The sequence below is a fragment of the Osmerus eperlanus genome, chromosome 21, assembly GCF_963692335.1.
Source record: "Osmerus eperlanus chromosome 21, fOsmEpe2.1, whole genome shotgun sequence".
NCBI classification, from domain to species: domain Eukaryota; kingdom Metazoa; phylum Chordata; class Actinopteri; order Osmeriformes; family Osmeridae; genus Osmerus; species Osmerus eperlanus.
The window spans coordinates 3876258-3890063 of NC_085038.1; the positions used below are offsets into that span (position 1 = coordinate 3876258).

The 13806-nt window shown below is 47.0% G+C and overlaps 2 protein-coding genes and 1 long non-coding RNA gene across 6 annotated transcripts; 2 read left to right on the plus strand and 1 right to left on the minus strand.

Moving 5' to 3' along the window:
* Positions 1-376: 376 nt before the first annotated feature.
* On the plus strand, positions 377-2231 carry LOC134007794 (uncharacterized). Its single transcript, XR_009928080.1, has 3 exons — positions 377-536; positions 930-1019; positions 1658-2231. It is a non-coding gene; the product is annotated as an uncharacterized LOC134007794 (long non-coding RNA).
* Positions 2232-2747: 516 nt separating this feature from the next.
* LOC134007393 (interferon alpha/beta receptor 1a-like) lies at positions 2748-5774 on the plus strand. The gene is made up of 7 exons (XM_062446827.1): positions 2748-2914; positions 3349-3472; positions 3635-3810; positions 3953-4113; positions 4527-4668; positions 4838-4965; positions 5167-5774. Exons 1-7 carry the CDS (start codon positions 2869-2871, stop codon positions 5269-5271), a joined length of 882 nt encoding a protein of 293 aa, XP_062302811.1. The 5' UTR covers positions 2748-2868; the 3' UTR covers positions 5272-5774.
* Positions 5775-6698: 924 nt separating this feature from the next.
* On the minus strand, positions 6699-13738 carry tsga10 (testis specific, 10). 4 transcript variants are annotated; one of them, XM_062446788.1, is made up of 21 exons: positions 13561-13738; positions 12733-12910; positions 12529-12594; positions 12183-12393; positions 11663-11895; positions 11264-11419; positions 10851-11030; positions 10652-10729; positions 10362-10513; positions 10121-10236; positions 9879-10033; positions 9751-9806; positions 9468-9636; positions 9187-9297; positions 9002-9028; positions 8591-8776; positions 8056-8223; positions 7741-7943; positions 7434-7538; positions 7139-7303; positions 6699-6947 (listed from the first exon to the last, which is right to left on the minus strand). In XM_062446788.1, the coding sequence occupies exons 5-21, from the start codon at positions 11771-11773 to the stop codon at positions 6932-6934; spliced, it is 2154 nt and encodes a 717-aa protein (XP_062302772.1). In that variant the 5' UTR covers positions 11774-11895; positions 12183-12393; positions 12529-12594; positions 12733-12910; positions 13561-13738; the 3' UTR covers positions 6699-6931. The 4 variants fall into 4 exon arrangements, with proteins under 4 accessions (XP_062302772.1, XP_062302775.1, XP_062302776.1 ...); XM_062446791.1 differs by having other exon boundaries at positions 11663-11914; XM_062446792.1 differs by having other exon boundaries at positions 11663-11932.
* Between the last annotated feature and the right edge of the window lie 68 nt (positions 13739-13806).

The window sequence follows — 13806 nt, forward strand, 5'->3', positions numbered from 1 at the left end:
GGAAATGCTCAACTGGTAAATGCAATGTTCAATTGGTAGGCCTAAATGACATTTTTAAATCATAAATGAAATGATAAATATCATGTTTGCAATCTTTTTTTCTATTTGAGTGTGCATTTATTGATCTGAATGCATTATTTAAATAAATTTGAAAAATAAAAAGCAATGTGTTCGATATTTTTATATGGGCCGTTTAGGAATTCAGATTTTCCTTACACAAAAACATGAAACACTTACCGACACGGAAATATTTAATGTTGGCATATTTGTTATGAAATGTGTTTTTCTCCAAGTTGAAGGCTCAACCTACTCACCGCGTCATCGCCAAAGGGAATTAGCCAATCACGTTCCTCCACCCCCACAATCACGTGCGGTATGTGTGCTTATGTAGCCTACTGTAAATGTTATGAAACCGACAGTTTGGAAAGGAATAAACGCTGTTTCGTCTGTCTAAGCGTGTGTCCGACAGAAACATCTCTGGCTGACGACACATTTACAAGAACAAAGAACACTCATGGTCTGACTCCTGATAAAAGGTTAGTCCACCGCAACTTAAGAAATATAATAAAGTTTTCGACGACTGGTTTTGATTGCACTAGACAAGGAAAATGATAACTACCCTACCGTTGGACACATGGTAATCCAAGGGAATAATGTCATGTCATGATTTTAAAGGAAGCAACACAAATATCGTTTTATACGAAGCCGATGTTTGCAAACGAATCATTTGTGTTTCCTGTACTGAGCTGATGTTGCTGTCACGATGCGCGGCCACGAGAAAATGAACGAATCACTCTGACTAGGCAACTCGTTTCTCCAGAGTCATATTAAAGATTCAAAAATCACTAGATTAAACTAGACTGACCGTCTGATTTCTCTCTCCCCCCCCCCCCCCTGTCTCTTGTTCCCCTTTCTGCCCTGTGTCTCAGCCAGCGTCTATGTAGTGAGGAAGATCCGGGCGTCCCTCACTGAGGGGGGGCAGTTGGAGAAGCCCATCTTCACACCATGTAGGGCTGGAGGTATGAGTTGAACCCGATTTTATTTTCTAAAAGAGAATACCCCCACCTCTTTTAGATACGTTTTATGTTTGATGCTCATTAACACATCTGTTTGGGGTTCTACTTTCAAATATCTGTGATTAATAATGAGAAAGTCTTACACAACCATTTCACTAAGCATCTTACTCAACACTATACTAGCACAAAATGATTTAATTAGAATAGATACCATTTGACCTTCTGTGGCTTATTGCTTAAGTTATCTAAGGACAGATTGTAGTTTTTGTTGGTATGCACACACACGTACGATTGTTGGCAATGACATTTGACAAAGATACCCTGTGACTTAATGGCTCAGATACCAAGTCTGATATCATGTTTGTTTGTTTGTTTATATTGTCAAATTCTATGAATAGAAACCACCATGCCAATCTTGTTTTGGTAATCTAGTAAATGTGGTCTTAACTAAAGCTCTTATTGTAACCTGTTGCCCTTTAAATAACTTGACTATCCTTTATAATTGGGGAGAGGCTGTGGAAGAGATTATATGTTTCTGTTTGTTTGTTTGTGATAGATAAGGGATATAGGATTTCCCAATATAATAACAACTCTAATATGTGTGTATAGTACTCTCTCTGACGGTCACCCTTTCTCTGCAGAGAAGAAAGAACTGAACGTGTCCAAAGCTGACCCACTGCCGGCCATGTTGACCCCTGACCCTGGCGATGATGTGGTCGGGGGGGGGGTCGTCTCCGGAGACAGCCCTGCAGAAGTGTAACTCCTGAGGTTAAAGGTCACACTGGATAACTTGGCTGGGACATGTTTCTTCTAAGTACAAATTACACACACACACACAGAGAAAGAGAGAGAGAAAATATCCAAACTGGTTTTCCTTTTAATTTATCTGTGAAATAAATGTTACCAGTTATGCTTGTATAATTACATGAACACACTGAATGTATTTATATGGCTTCACGTTCTCATGTGAAAGTGGCAGTTATGAAGAGCATCTGTTAAAACGTATGGATTGTGTAAATTAGATATTGTATTGTTTCTGTCTTTCCCCTGTCCCAGCCCATGTCCACTGTGACCTTGGCTTTGAACAATACATGATTTATTCTAGCTATAGTGTGTGATGGTCTGTTCACAAACCCCTCAGTCCAGGGGCTGAATAGACCTGATGTTTGCTGCAGCTAGATGTTAAATCAATAAAATTACAATTAAAAACATAAAGATCCCTGGTCTCTCCTGGTTTCTTGTTTGTGTAGGCTGCATGCAGTTACATTAATAAAGATTTACATGGAGGAGTTAAAGTCTCTGCTGAACAGTACATTATCGCTCTCTCTCTCAGGCTGTCATCCTCCACATCTCCTTTTACCCAGCAAAATGTATGATGGTGTCTAACTCATGGATTAACCCTTGTGTTATCTTCGGGTCATTTGACCCATCAGTCATTGTGACCCACCATCGTATTGCGACAACTTTACCGCATACAAAAACAAAGTGAAGCATTTCCTTTTAACCGTTGGTCTGTCTCAGACCCCCTACATTGCGAAGGTTAAAAGAAAATTATTTGTTTTTGTATTGGGTAAAATTGTGTAAACACAATGATGGTTCGTTATGAACCTTTTGGTCATGTGGCCCGAAGGCAGCACAAGGGTTAATGGATTCCGGTGTTTGTAGTTATGCTGGATAACCCTAAAACAGGGAGGTAGAACGTCCTCTAGAGGAAGTTGATGCAAATGTTTGAGGTGAGAGTTGATTTCCTGTTTGCGCGTTCACTAAATTCACAAGTAGTCTTGATTAAGATGAAAGAACGCCAAACATCACCGAAATTACAGAATGTAGTGGTACGACTTTAGTGACGTGAATGCGAGCACTACATTTTTGCCTGGCTGTCATTTTTTCGAGCTCTGGTAAGTTTTGAATTAAAAATGTAAATGATTGAAACTCAATTTGTATGTAATCAATGCTCATCGAGAAAATTAAATGTTTCTCATATTTAATAAATCATTCTTTTCGGTTTATTCGACAATGTCTTATGTATATTTTATGTTCGGCTTACTCAAGTGTATATTTTTAAAGCGAACTAGCTAGTTCATGCTTACTTTCATTATGACACCACGAACAACAGCATAGGCCCTACTCAATGATTGAAATATTAGGCAACTGTACTCGAGAGGTATTTGTGAACCTCACGCAGAACAGAACACACCGCGGAGACTGGGAGGGATAAGCGAGGGATACTGTGCGTGTCATTGAGTCCATCTTCATGTCATGGATATAGACCATATAATATAGACAAACTATTTAAATATTCACTCACAGTATCTTATTTTCTACCCGCAAGTTTTTGCTGCTTTGCCAAGCCCTCAGAATGTGAAAATGGATGCCATCAACACTCGATACATTCTCCTGTGGGAATGGAATCAGTCGCAGCATGACAAAGTCACTTTCACAGCAGAATTCACCTTGTGAGTCACAAGTCCGTTTTGTAAAGGTGGTTCTCAATAATGAATTCCGTTCTTGGAAAACATTTTCCATTTTAATATTATCAAATTGCAAATCAGAGATTACAATGATCATCCACCTGATTGTGACTAAAGTATAATAAAGAAGCTTTCCCTCTGTTTTAGCTCTAACGATGAAAGCGGCTACACCAGGATATGTACTGGCATGACGCAAAAATGGTGCAACTTCTCCTCCAAACTGGACTACTTTGCGAGTTATGAACTAAGAGTCCGGGCTGAGGGTCATGCGGGACTCAAGTCAAGCTGGGCCATCAGGAAGGAATTCTGTCCTGAAGAGGACGGTGAGAGGAGCTTGCATACTCTTTATGTGGACAGACCTGTGGAGCGCAAGTCTGAGCACTGTGTTTGCAATTGTGATGCTCAGAGGTGTGAAATGCAGTCACCCACAAGCGCTAGTGTGTAACAGCCTTTTCTGTGTCACAGCAACCCTGGGTCCACCAACCCACGTGAGAGTGGAGCCAGGCAACGGCATGGTAACTATCAGCTTCAGGGAGCCAATGACAGAGCAGGGAGCTCCCATGAGCTTCATTCTAAAGAACATGGCATTCAAACTGCAGTACTGGGACACACAGACCCCGAGCCAGGTAACACACACACACACACACACATACACACACACTGACACAGACATATATATTATGTGTTCATCCGAGGTTCATTTAAATGCTAGAAACAGGAAGGAAAACTCAGATATGCACTCATCTGTCATTGTCAGTGCCTTTGTCATTGCCTTACTAGTGTGATCTAGAAAAAAAGGACAGGAAATAAGAATTATAACTTTTAAATGGAAATACAATACAATTTTCATGAAACAGCTCTTTCTATTCCACACTCATTTCTTTTTGAAGGAAAAGTCAGTTCTAAGGTCTGCAAGACCAGTAAAAGTGTTTAGTACAATTCAGTATACACAGAAATGCACGCACACACACTTGACTACAGATGTTATTCCCAAACCCTCAAATGTTCTGACTCACGGATTCCCCTTGCCATCTCACAGAAAGTAACCAAGGTGATTCAGGCGACTCAGCACACACTGATTCTGCAGCCACGGAAACAGTTCTGTCTACAGGTCAGCGCCATCAGCGAAGAATATGAAAAAGTCAGCCCTCACACACAAATGCAGTGTGTGACCACTACGGGTGAGCAGGTGTTGGTGTGGGTGTGTGTGTGGCAGGGTGGATCGGGCATTCTCGTCCTTGTCTCAATACTTACATATTTTTCACTTGACAATACTTGTGATGCTTCTTTGAAAGATGTCCATGTAAAGTGGCCTGCTGTTGAATGTGAAATCTGCTGTGTCTCTTCCAGGAGACCTTACAGTGTGGCTCATCTTGCTAGCTGTGGTTGGTCCAGCTCTGTCGATAGGACTCGTCTACATTTACCGCAGAAAGAAAAGAAGGGTTCCATCTCATTCTATAAAACCCAGCAGCATATTGGTAAGTGTACACAGCCTCAGATAATTTTTCCAATTTATTTGGGACTATGTAATAGAGGAATTTCATGGAGAAAATGACAATTATTTTCCCAAACATAATGGAGGGCCCGGTAATACCCATCTAGATATGTGGGCTTTGTTATTCTCTGAATACAATTGTAACACAGAAAAATCACTATCATTTGACCACATATGTTCCCAGGGTCTTCCAAAATCCCTCACACCCTTGTCCGTGGATTCCAGCGAGGAGAGCTGTGCGGTGATGACTGTGGTTACAAACGGTTGGCCGCAGGACAGAGGTCATTGAGAAATCTAGGATGTACAGGGGAGGACAGTGGCAGAAACAGCGACTGGATCTAACCGAGAGTAACGCCAGTGGTCGTCATGGCAACACAAATAGTTATCTTTGGGTGACGTTCTTCGATTTTGAAAAACTATAAGGCCTGTTGGCTTGAAATGCTACATGCATTGTGAAATGGTTTTCGGTCTGTTCATTTGTTGTAAGTTCCACTGTATTGGCAGTATTTAATGCCTTTTAATCACATTTTTATGTAACGGTGTGAAAACCGTGAACCTCACTCCTCAGGTATGTAGCAGGCCACCCGCGTCAACAAAGAGCTAGTTTTTCGTTGGCGTAGTTGGTAGTGTTCGTGCTTGGCAAGTCAAAGGTCGAGTGTTCGAATCCCGCGAATGGCGATGGATACCTTGTTGTGACGGAGCGTGGCCACGTCTGTTACATACCGTCACATTTACATCGAGTGTGATTGTTTTTTTACTTTAATAAAGCCTAATTCATTTTCTTGATTTCAATTATAGTTTGAAAAGTCAGGTGTCAGGTGGCTGAGCGGTGAGGGAATTGGGCTATAATCCGAAGGTTGCCAGTTCGATTCCCGGCCGTGCAAACTGACGTTGTGTCTTTGGGCAAGGCACTTCAACCTACTTGCCTCGGGGGAATGTCCCTGTACTTACTGTAAGTCGCTCTGGATAAGAGCGTCTGCTAAATGCAATGTAAAATGTTTAAACGTTTTGGTGACATTAACCAATCAATGGATCCAATATAGAAAACATGCTGGTCCACATCCTTGCAGTCTCTAACTGTCCCAGTGTTACATCATATATTTTTTTTACATGATTATTGAGATACAAAAACAAAACAATTTCGTCTGTGCAAACCTACACATTTGCGGGACGTAATCTGATTATTATCAGATTACGTTACACAAACGAATGCGGAGCGGTTATAGCCTTGCCTAGTCTATAGCCTAAAGTAGCCTACTGTTTTACCTGTCAACGACGTGAAGAAAATCCAGATATGAGCTAATTTCGCTCGATCGATATTTATATACAGAAAACGTGATTATGACGTCATACATGTGTCACAAAGCGCTTAACCTGTCCACTCCTGCTGCAATACCGTCGTCATCAATGACTTGGAATATTTATCTCCGTTCTATTCACACACACTGGACGCAAAGTCATTTCTAAGTTCACCTTGTGGCAGAGCCGATTCTAAACTTCAACATGACTGTCAGAAGGGCATTTCCCACTGAGATCCCACAATATAGGCCTCTTCATGGGCATTCCACTGAACCAAAGGCGGCATAATGACCCCTGTGTGATTTTAGATAGCATGCTGGCCGGTGTCCAACAACTGTCAAGCCACATAGCCCAAAACAACAATAAATGTACAGTAAAATGCAGAACACCAAGGAAAAAGTGGTGAAAAGCCAAAAATGGAAATCTAGATTTAATATGAAGTTTGACAGCACATCAAGTACATCTGAGGTGATAACAATCTAAATAGATTCATTTTATAAGACATAGAACACCCAGAAAGGAGTGTAGCTGTGTTAGTCCCTAGTCTCATGCATTCCTGCGGTGGCTGTGGTATGGCTTCAATGCAGGATGCGCATCAGGGGGGCTGGTACCCAGGTGTTCCCTGGGAGGGGAGATCAGTCTTACAGGACTTAGAAACCCAGACTCCTGTTGTGAAGGAACACATCAACATGAGATTGAAACCATGGAGATATAGTGACAGTATACAGTATGTGTGTGGTTTTGTGTGTGTACAGTATGTGTGTGGTTTTGTGTGTGTACAGTATGTGTGTGGTTTTGTGTGTGTACAGTATGTGTGTGGTTTTGTGTGTGTACAGTATGTGTTTGAGCGCTCCCACCTCTCAGGGGAGGGGCCCAGGTGGTCGGGGGGGCTGTGGCGGTAGGCGCGTTCAGGGGACCAGGACACCCGTGGGCTGGTGGAGCGACGGGGGTGAGGGGAGGCACGCAGGCCGGAGGAAGAGGAGGAGAGACCCTGACGCCGCAACTCCAGCACTGCTCGCTCCCTGAGAGAGAGAGAGAGAGAGAGAGAGAGAGAGAGAGAGAGAGAGACAGATATTTTCTGTACAGATTCAGGCAGCCAGGCAGACCAGAAAGAGGGAAAAAAAAGGCAGACGGAAAGACAGGCAGGCTGACCTCTCGAAGCGTTCTGTGGAGAGCTGTCTCTTGGTCATCTCCAGGTCAGCCTCCAGCTGTGCTGACCGGGTCTTCAGCTGGGCCACCTCCCTGTTCTGACAGCTCCTGGGGGGACAGAGGGGACAGAGGAAGGATCTTCATTCAACACCAACCTCACGTAAACATCTCCACCACATGGATTAGGTTAGTAAACATGGCAGCAGCTCCACTGCTTCTAAACTAGAACAGAAGCGAAATAAACAGAACCAAATGAAACGTGACCGCGGTAGACTTGGACGAGCGCGCGCGTGTATGTGTGTGTACTCACGCCCTGCTGTCGGCCACGGTGAGCTTGTCTCGGAGCAGATGGACCTGGCTGTGTTTCTCCTGGGAGCTGAGCTGTCTGTGGAGCTCCTTCTCCCTGGAGGACACCAGCATGGCCTCCAGGCTCTTCACGCTGAGCCGCTCGCTGGCCAGCTGCTTACGCAGGGTCTCCACCTCCGAGCTGCAAGCCTCCAGCTCCCGCTGCACCTGAGAACACACGGCCCCCGGTCACACCTGCACGCACACACACCGACGCACACGTCCATATCTACCCACCCCCCCACCCCACCCACAGTCCTGCGTCCCCAGCCAGACTCACAGTCTCCTTGCTGGCGTCCAGTTTGACGCAGAGCTCGCGGATCTTCTCCAGGTCCGAGTAGGAGGAGGAGTGCTGGTCCTGGACCTGCCTCAACTCCTCCTCTTTCTGCTGCAGACTCCTGCTCAGCTGGGCCAGCTGGCTGCTGCAACTCCGCTCTGACAGCAAGGCCTGCACACACACGCGCAGGTGAGGATGCGTCACCGTAGCGCAAGGGCTAGTGTTCCAGCTCCCAGGTCTTCTAGCGAGCCAGCCATCCAGCCATCCAGCCACCCAGCCATCCAGCCAGCCATCCACCCAGCCATCCAGCCACCCAGCCACCCAGCCATCCAGCCAGCCAGCCACCCAGCCAGCCATCCAGCCACCCAGCCATCCAGCCACCCAGCTAGCCAGCCAGCCACCCAGCTAGCCAGCCACCCAGCTAGCCAGCCACCCAGCTAGCCAGCCACCCAGCCAGCCATCCATCCAGCCAGCCACCCAGCCACCCAGCCAGCCAGCCAGCCAGCCAGCCACCCACCCAGCCAGCCTGTGTACAGACCTCTTGCAGGCTGGTCTCCAGGCCCTCCATCCTGTCCTTCAGCCTGAGTCTGTCCCTGTCGGAGGTCAGGAGGTCAGCCCTCAGCTGGCTCAGGCTGCCTTCAGCCTGGCGCGCCTGCTCCTCCCAGCTCTCCGCCTGGGCAGACACCCGGCGACGGGCCTCCTGCTGCTCCCTGCACTCACTCTCCTGGGGAGGGGGTCACACACACACACACACACACAAGTGCTCGCACACATACACACACGCACATACACACGCACGCTTACACACACAGACGCACACACACAAACACACACAAAAAGGCAGGCAGACATATACACACGCATGGACAGACAGACATAAACATACATATACCACACACAAACACAAAGAAAGACGTCACTACCAACAGGTCTGGCTATCAGTCCCTACCCAACTCCAGTCGGACAAGGATGAATGCTTCAGGTAAGCAAAAGGAAAAAGTTTGCAAGAGGAAAATGAATTTTACATTACGACAAGAGGGGTTTTCTGACTGACTCTTCAAGGGATAACGAACGCTCCACTGAGAGATTTAGCCAGAAATAGCTAAATGATCCCAGATCATGATAACTCTGTACCTTGACAGAGAGCAGGCTCTCGATGCGGGAGATGTCGGACATGTAATCCTGCACCTTCCTATGAAGGTTCTGCACTTCCTGGGAGGAGTCCTCTGCTCTGAGCTGCAGAGCCTGAGGAGGAAGACACACACACACCAGGTCTGCGTCAACCAATCAGCTCTCTCTGACCACAAGCACCAGGTCTGGGTCAACCAATCAGCTCTCAGTTTGTTTAACCTCAACCAATGACATGTCAGCAGCGTGGCAGGTTCCGGTGCTGTGGTGGGTGTGGGGTTCCTGACCTGGCCGTCCAGTCTGGCCCTCTCCAGGTCCTCTCGGAGCATCGCGTTCTCCCGCAGGGTGGCGTCCTTCACCTTGGCGACCGCGCCAAGCTCCTCCCCTGCGTCTCCCAGCCTCTGCCTCAGCACCTCCACCTCACGCTCACGCCCAGTCAGTGTGTCCCTCAGACACCTGGAGGAGGGTCAGGGAGAGGTCAGGGGTCAGAGGTGAACGATGCTACCGTAGGTGCTGCCCACACACACACATTTACAGGTACGTACAGCAGCACGAGCAGAGAGTACTCACTGTGTCGTGCCGTCTAACTCCTCAACATTCTGCCTCAGACTCCCAATCACCACATCCTGAAAACCACACGTTAGATTAGTGGGTGTGCCTGTGTGTGTGATTGTGTGTGAGTCCGTGCGAGAGACTACCTTATTTTCAAGCTGGTTTTGGGCGTCGACAAGGAGGTCACTTTTCTTCTCCAGTCGCTCGTGCAGGGAGTCTCTGCGTAGGTCCAGGTCTGCTATGGTGGACTGGAGACCCCCCACCTCCTCTCTCAGACAGCACATCTGCCTCAGCAGAGAATCTAACACACACACACACATAGTCCAACTGTATTCACTAACGTACAGAGTACTTCTCACAGAGGACAGAATGTTGGAGCCCTCCTCACCATTCTTCTCCTCCAGCTGTCTGTTCCTCTCCTGCACCTTCTGCAGCTCTCCAATCCTGGAGGTCAGTCTGCGCTGGCTGTCACTCAGGGCTGTCTCCGTCTGGGTGTTGGACAGTCTAGAAGCACAACACACACACACTTGAGCCAGCTATAGGCTACAGCAGTGGGAGATAGACAGGGGTCCTAGGTCAGGCCAGAGGGCTGGGTGGGTGTGGGTGGGTGGGTGTGCTCCATGGCTGACCTCAGCATCCCACTCTCGTTCCTGGCCCTGCCCAGCTCCTCCTGCGAGGCCGCCAGCTTCACGTCCAGGCAGTGCAGCTCCTCCTCCAGCCTCATCACCGTGTCCCGCATCAGGGACAGCTTGTTCAACTGGTCGCCCCGCTCCTGCTCCAGCTGACACACACACACACGTAGTGTAAACACAGTATAGACTTATGTGACCCTCACAGGTCAGAGTCTGTACACAACTGTCCTGGGCAGAAGCGGACAGAACCGGAGTGTGTGTGCTCAGTGTGTGTGCTCAGTCCTCACAGTGAGGATGGTCTTCTGCAGGTCCTCCACCCTCTGCTCCAGGTGGGCCCGCTCGTTTATGGCTGTCTCCTGGGAGATCTGAGACAGTAACACACACACAAACACACGATTACTTTGTCTAACATGACAAGGCTCACAAATGAAGTCCAGGCTGAGGCTGGTGAATGGCGTAGCTGGTGAGGATGATGATGGTGGTGACCTTGAGACGTTCCCTCAGGCTGTCTCTCTCCGTGCTCATGCGATGAAGGTCGCTCACGGCCTCGTCTCGCTCCGCCTCCACGCGTTTCAGGATGCTCTGGGCCGTCACGCAGCCCTTGCCGACGCGCGTCGACTTGGACTTGATCACCTCGCGCCTCAGCGCCGCAATCTCCTCCTGGGCCTAGAGACGGAGGACGCGGGCAGGTGTGTGTGTGTGTGTGTGTGTGTGTGTGGAGGAGGGTGTTTATCCCAAAACAAATACCAGGCCAGACTACTGAATGTAACTATGATTCCACGTCTGAGGCAGAAACATTTATCTCATAGGATTGATTATTCGGATCAATATATTATGCTTGTATGCATAAGTTACAAGCATACATAAGTTAGTCCCTTTAATGCACTAAGGTGTCTGACCTTCTGGTAGTGCATACTGGTCTTATCTCGGTCGGCACTGAGCACCTTGACGTTGGCCTGGACCTCTGATAGGTGGCGCTCGTACTTATCCAGCATGCTCTGCATGTCGTCTCTCTCTCTCAGCACCCTCATCAGCTCACAGTCGTAGCTGCCCGCCTGGCCACGCATGAAGGACAGGTCAGGGGTCAGGGACGGCATAATACTGCCTAAACGTGAGCTTGAATGAATCTAAATGGCTTTAAATGCGCCTTCAAATACAGCTGAATACGTTAGAGACTTTCAAATTGAGAGCGTGTTTAACTTAGTTTGAATGTGGGTTCAAAAGAGACTGAAATGTGCTTTGTGTTCAGGTGAGTGTTGATGTGTGGATGGATGGGGCAGTAAGCGGGCCTTGTGTACCTTGACAGGGCTGTGGCGCGTGGGGCTTCGGCTGAAGGGGGGCCCTCTGGAGGGGGGGCCCCTGGAGGGGGGGCCCCTGGAGGGGCTGCAGCAGCGCCTCTCCCTCAGCATCCTCCTCGGAGCGCGGGCCTCCTGTGTGTGGTTCTCCTCTTCCTCGCTCCACCGAACGCCGTCCACGTCCCTGTCACGAGTCTGTCTGAGGCCCTCCTCTATGCCCAGGTCCTGCTCTCTCTCTGCAGACACAGCACCATCCTGTTCACACGCATCTGTCTGAATGTGGAGGTGCCGTATTGTAATCTAACACGTTATATTTTAAGTTGGGTTGCTCATATCACATACTGATATTACCTGATGGTACCATCTCCTATGACCCACAAAACAATTTCCCATCGGGAAACTGAAAAAAAAGCGCCATCCTTTCCCACTAAAGCAACCTTTTGTCAAGCCTAACCTGGCTCGACTGCCTTTCTAACAGCCTCTACCTGTCTAACATCGCCATCTAGTGGTCATTGAAACGTACCTGTAAGGCTGAGCTTCTCCACCTGCCTGAGCAAGCAGTATCTCTCCTGATGCAGGTTTTTCAGTAAATCCTGCAGCTCCTTGTCCTGGTCTTGGTCCTGGTCTTGGTCCTGGTCTTGGTCCTGGTCCTTGTCCTGGTCCTGGTCCAGATCCTGGTTGGATTTTGCACTGAGCCAGTTCTGTGAGGGGTGAGACTGGGTCGACCTGCTATCCTAAGACACAGAAGAGACAGGAGCCCAAGGACTCATGGTAAATTAAGGCCCCTGATTGTGATTAGAGGTAAGATGATTTGTATTCCACAGTAAGTTAGTTAGAAGATAAAGGAATCCATTGTAGTGTTTTCTTACAGATTGTGTTTTTGTGATGATGCCCTGTATTGCAGTGATATTCCTCTGCAGGTTGACAATGATGGTCTGATGACAGAAAGGCCCATTAGGAATCATTAATGGCATTTTACATATGACAGGCAAAAGGAATATGAGAGCGGGTATGAGTGAGAACATTTTCATAATTACATCAAACTAAAGTATGGTTGAAGGTTCTGAGCCCACCTCTGCAAGCTGTGTATCTGTTGTATCCACGTCAGCAACTGTGTATTGACTATGTGGTCGAGAAAGCTGACCCAATGTTAGGCCTGGGCCACACTCCTCCTGGTGGCCCAGAGACACTGACAGCTCCTCCACCTCCTCCCTTGTCCACTCAATCCCTCTGGGATAGCTGCACCTTACCCTGCACGTCACACCAGAGTACATACGGTATGACACAAAACAGTTTGACAAGAGAAGTAAAGTTATGTTTTTGAAAGAGGAAAGAATACAATGTTACCTACAGTGGCAAGATGGGGGTAAGATAAAACTGGTCACAGTTTCTAAGTGAGGGAAACACTCTATATTATACTAGAATATAAACATTTGAGTTTGTTAGTTACTAATTTTCTCTGAATAATAGAAGGCTAGTTGGAGCAGTTGATGGGTCAATTTATGGCAAACAGTATACATGTTGTCATGGCAACCACAAGCCCCCCTGCTCTGATTTGGTGTTACGATCTCGCTAGCCATATCAGTTTAGACAAGATTGCATTGTGTTTAATGGTAAAATATAGGTTACTTTAGGTTTTACTGAACTCATACGATAAAAGCACCGAAAATAATCCAATTAACATGCTAATACAGTCGCTAATTTAGCTAGTGCTACCGCTAACGTTAGCTCTAATGTCACCTCTAACTGAGTTGCTAGCTAGCATACTGTAATTAACGTTCATCTTTGTAGAAGATACCGCAATTGGCAAGTATATGGTGATAAAACCAAAAAGAAATGTGATGCTCATTGGGTGTTATTAAACAAAAATAAGTTCGAATAAAAATATATGCATGACTTACTTCCAAGATTGAGTTTTAGTTGATTTAGCTTCTGCTACACATTGTTGTATACCCTAACTTGAGTCTCCTAGATAAACCGCTTTTCCCCAGGATAAACAATCTGACAAATCAGAGTTCAGGATTCGACCGGAGTTTTGGACGTCACTGCTTTAGCACCAATCACCAAAGACCATTTCTTTTCTAAAGCGTCCGTTACCTTGACAACCTTACTACAAACCCAACATGTGCAGAGTCCTGATTTTTTTT

What these genes read in the sequence shown, in the direction of transcription:
- LOC134007393 (XM_062446827.1), top strand. Translation starts at nt 2,869, where the DNA reads ATGCGAGCACTACATTTTTGCCTGGCTGTCATTTTTTCGAGCTCTG. An exon ending in GCAGTGTGTGACCACTACGG is followed by an intron (nt 4,669 to 4,837) that starts GTGAGCAGGTGT and finishes TGTCTCTTCCAG; the next exon opens with GAGACCTTACAGTGTGGCTC. An exon ending in TAAAACCCAGCAGCATATTG is followed by an intron (nt 4,966 to 5,166) that starts GTAAGTGTACAC and finishes ATATGTTCCCAG; the next exon opens with GGTCTTCCAAAATCCCTCAC.
- tsga10 (XM_062446788.1), bottom strand. Translation starts at nt 11,773, where the DNA reads ATGCTGAGGGAGAGGCGCTGCTGCAGCCCCTCCAGGGGCCCCCCCTCC. An exon ending in CCTTGTCCGACTGGAGTTGG is followed by an intron (nt 8,777 to 9,001) that starts GTAGGGACTGAT and finishes CCCCCTCCCCAG; the next exon opens with GAGAGTGAGTGCAGGGAGCA. An exon ending in ACCGTGGCCGACAGCAGGGC is followed by an intron (nt 7,539 to 7,740) that starts GTGAGTACACAC and finishes CTGTCCCCCCAG; the next exon opens with GAGCTGTCAGAACAGGGAGG.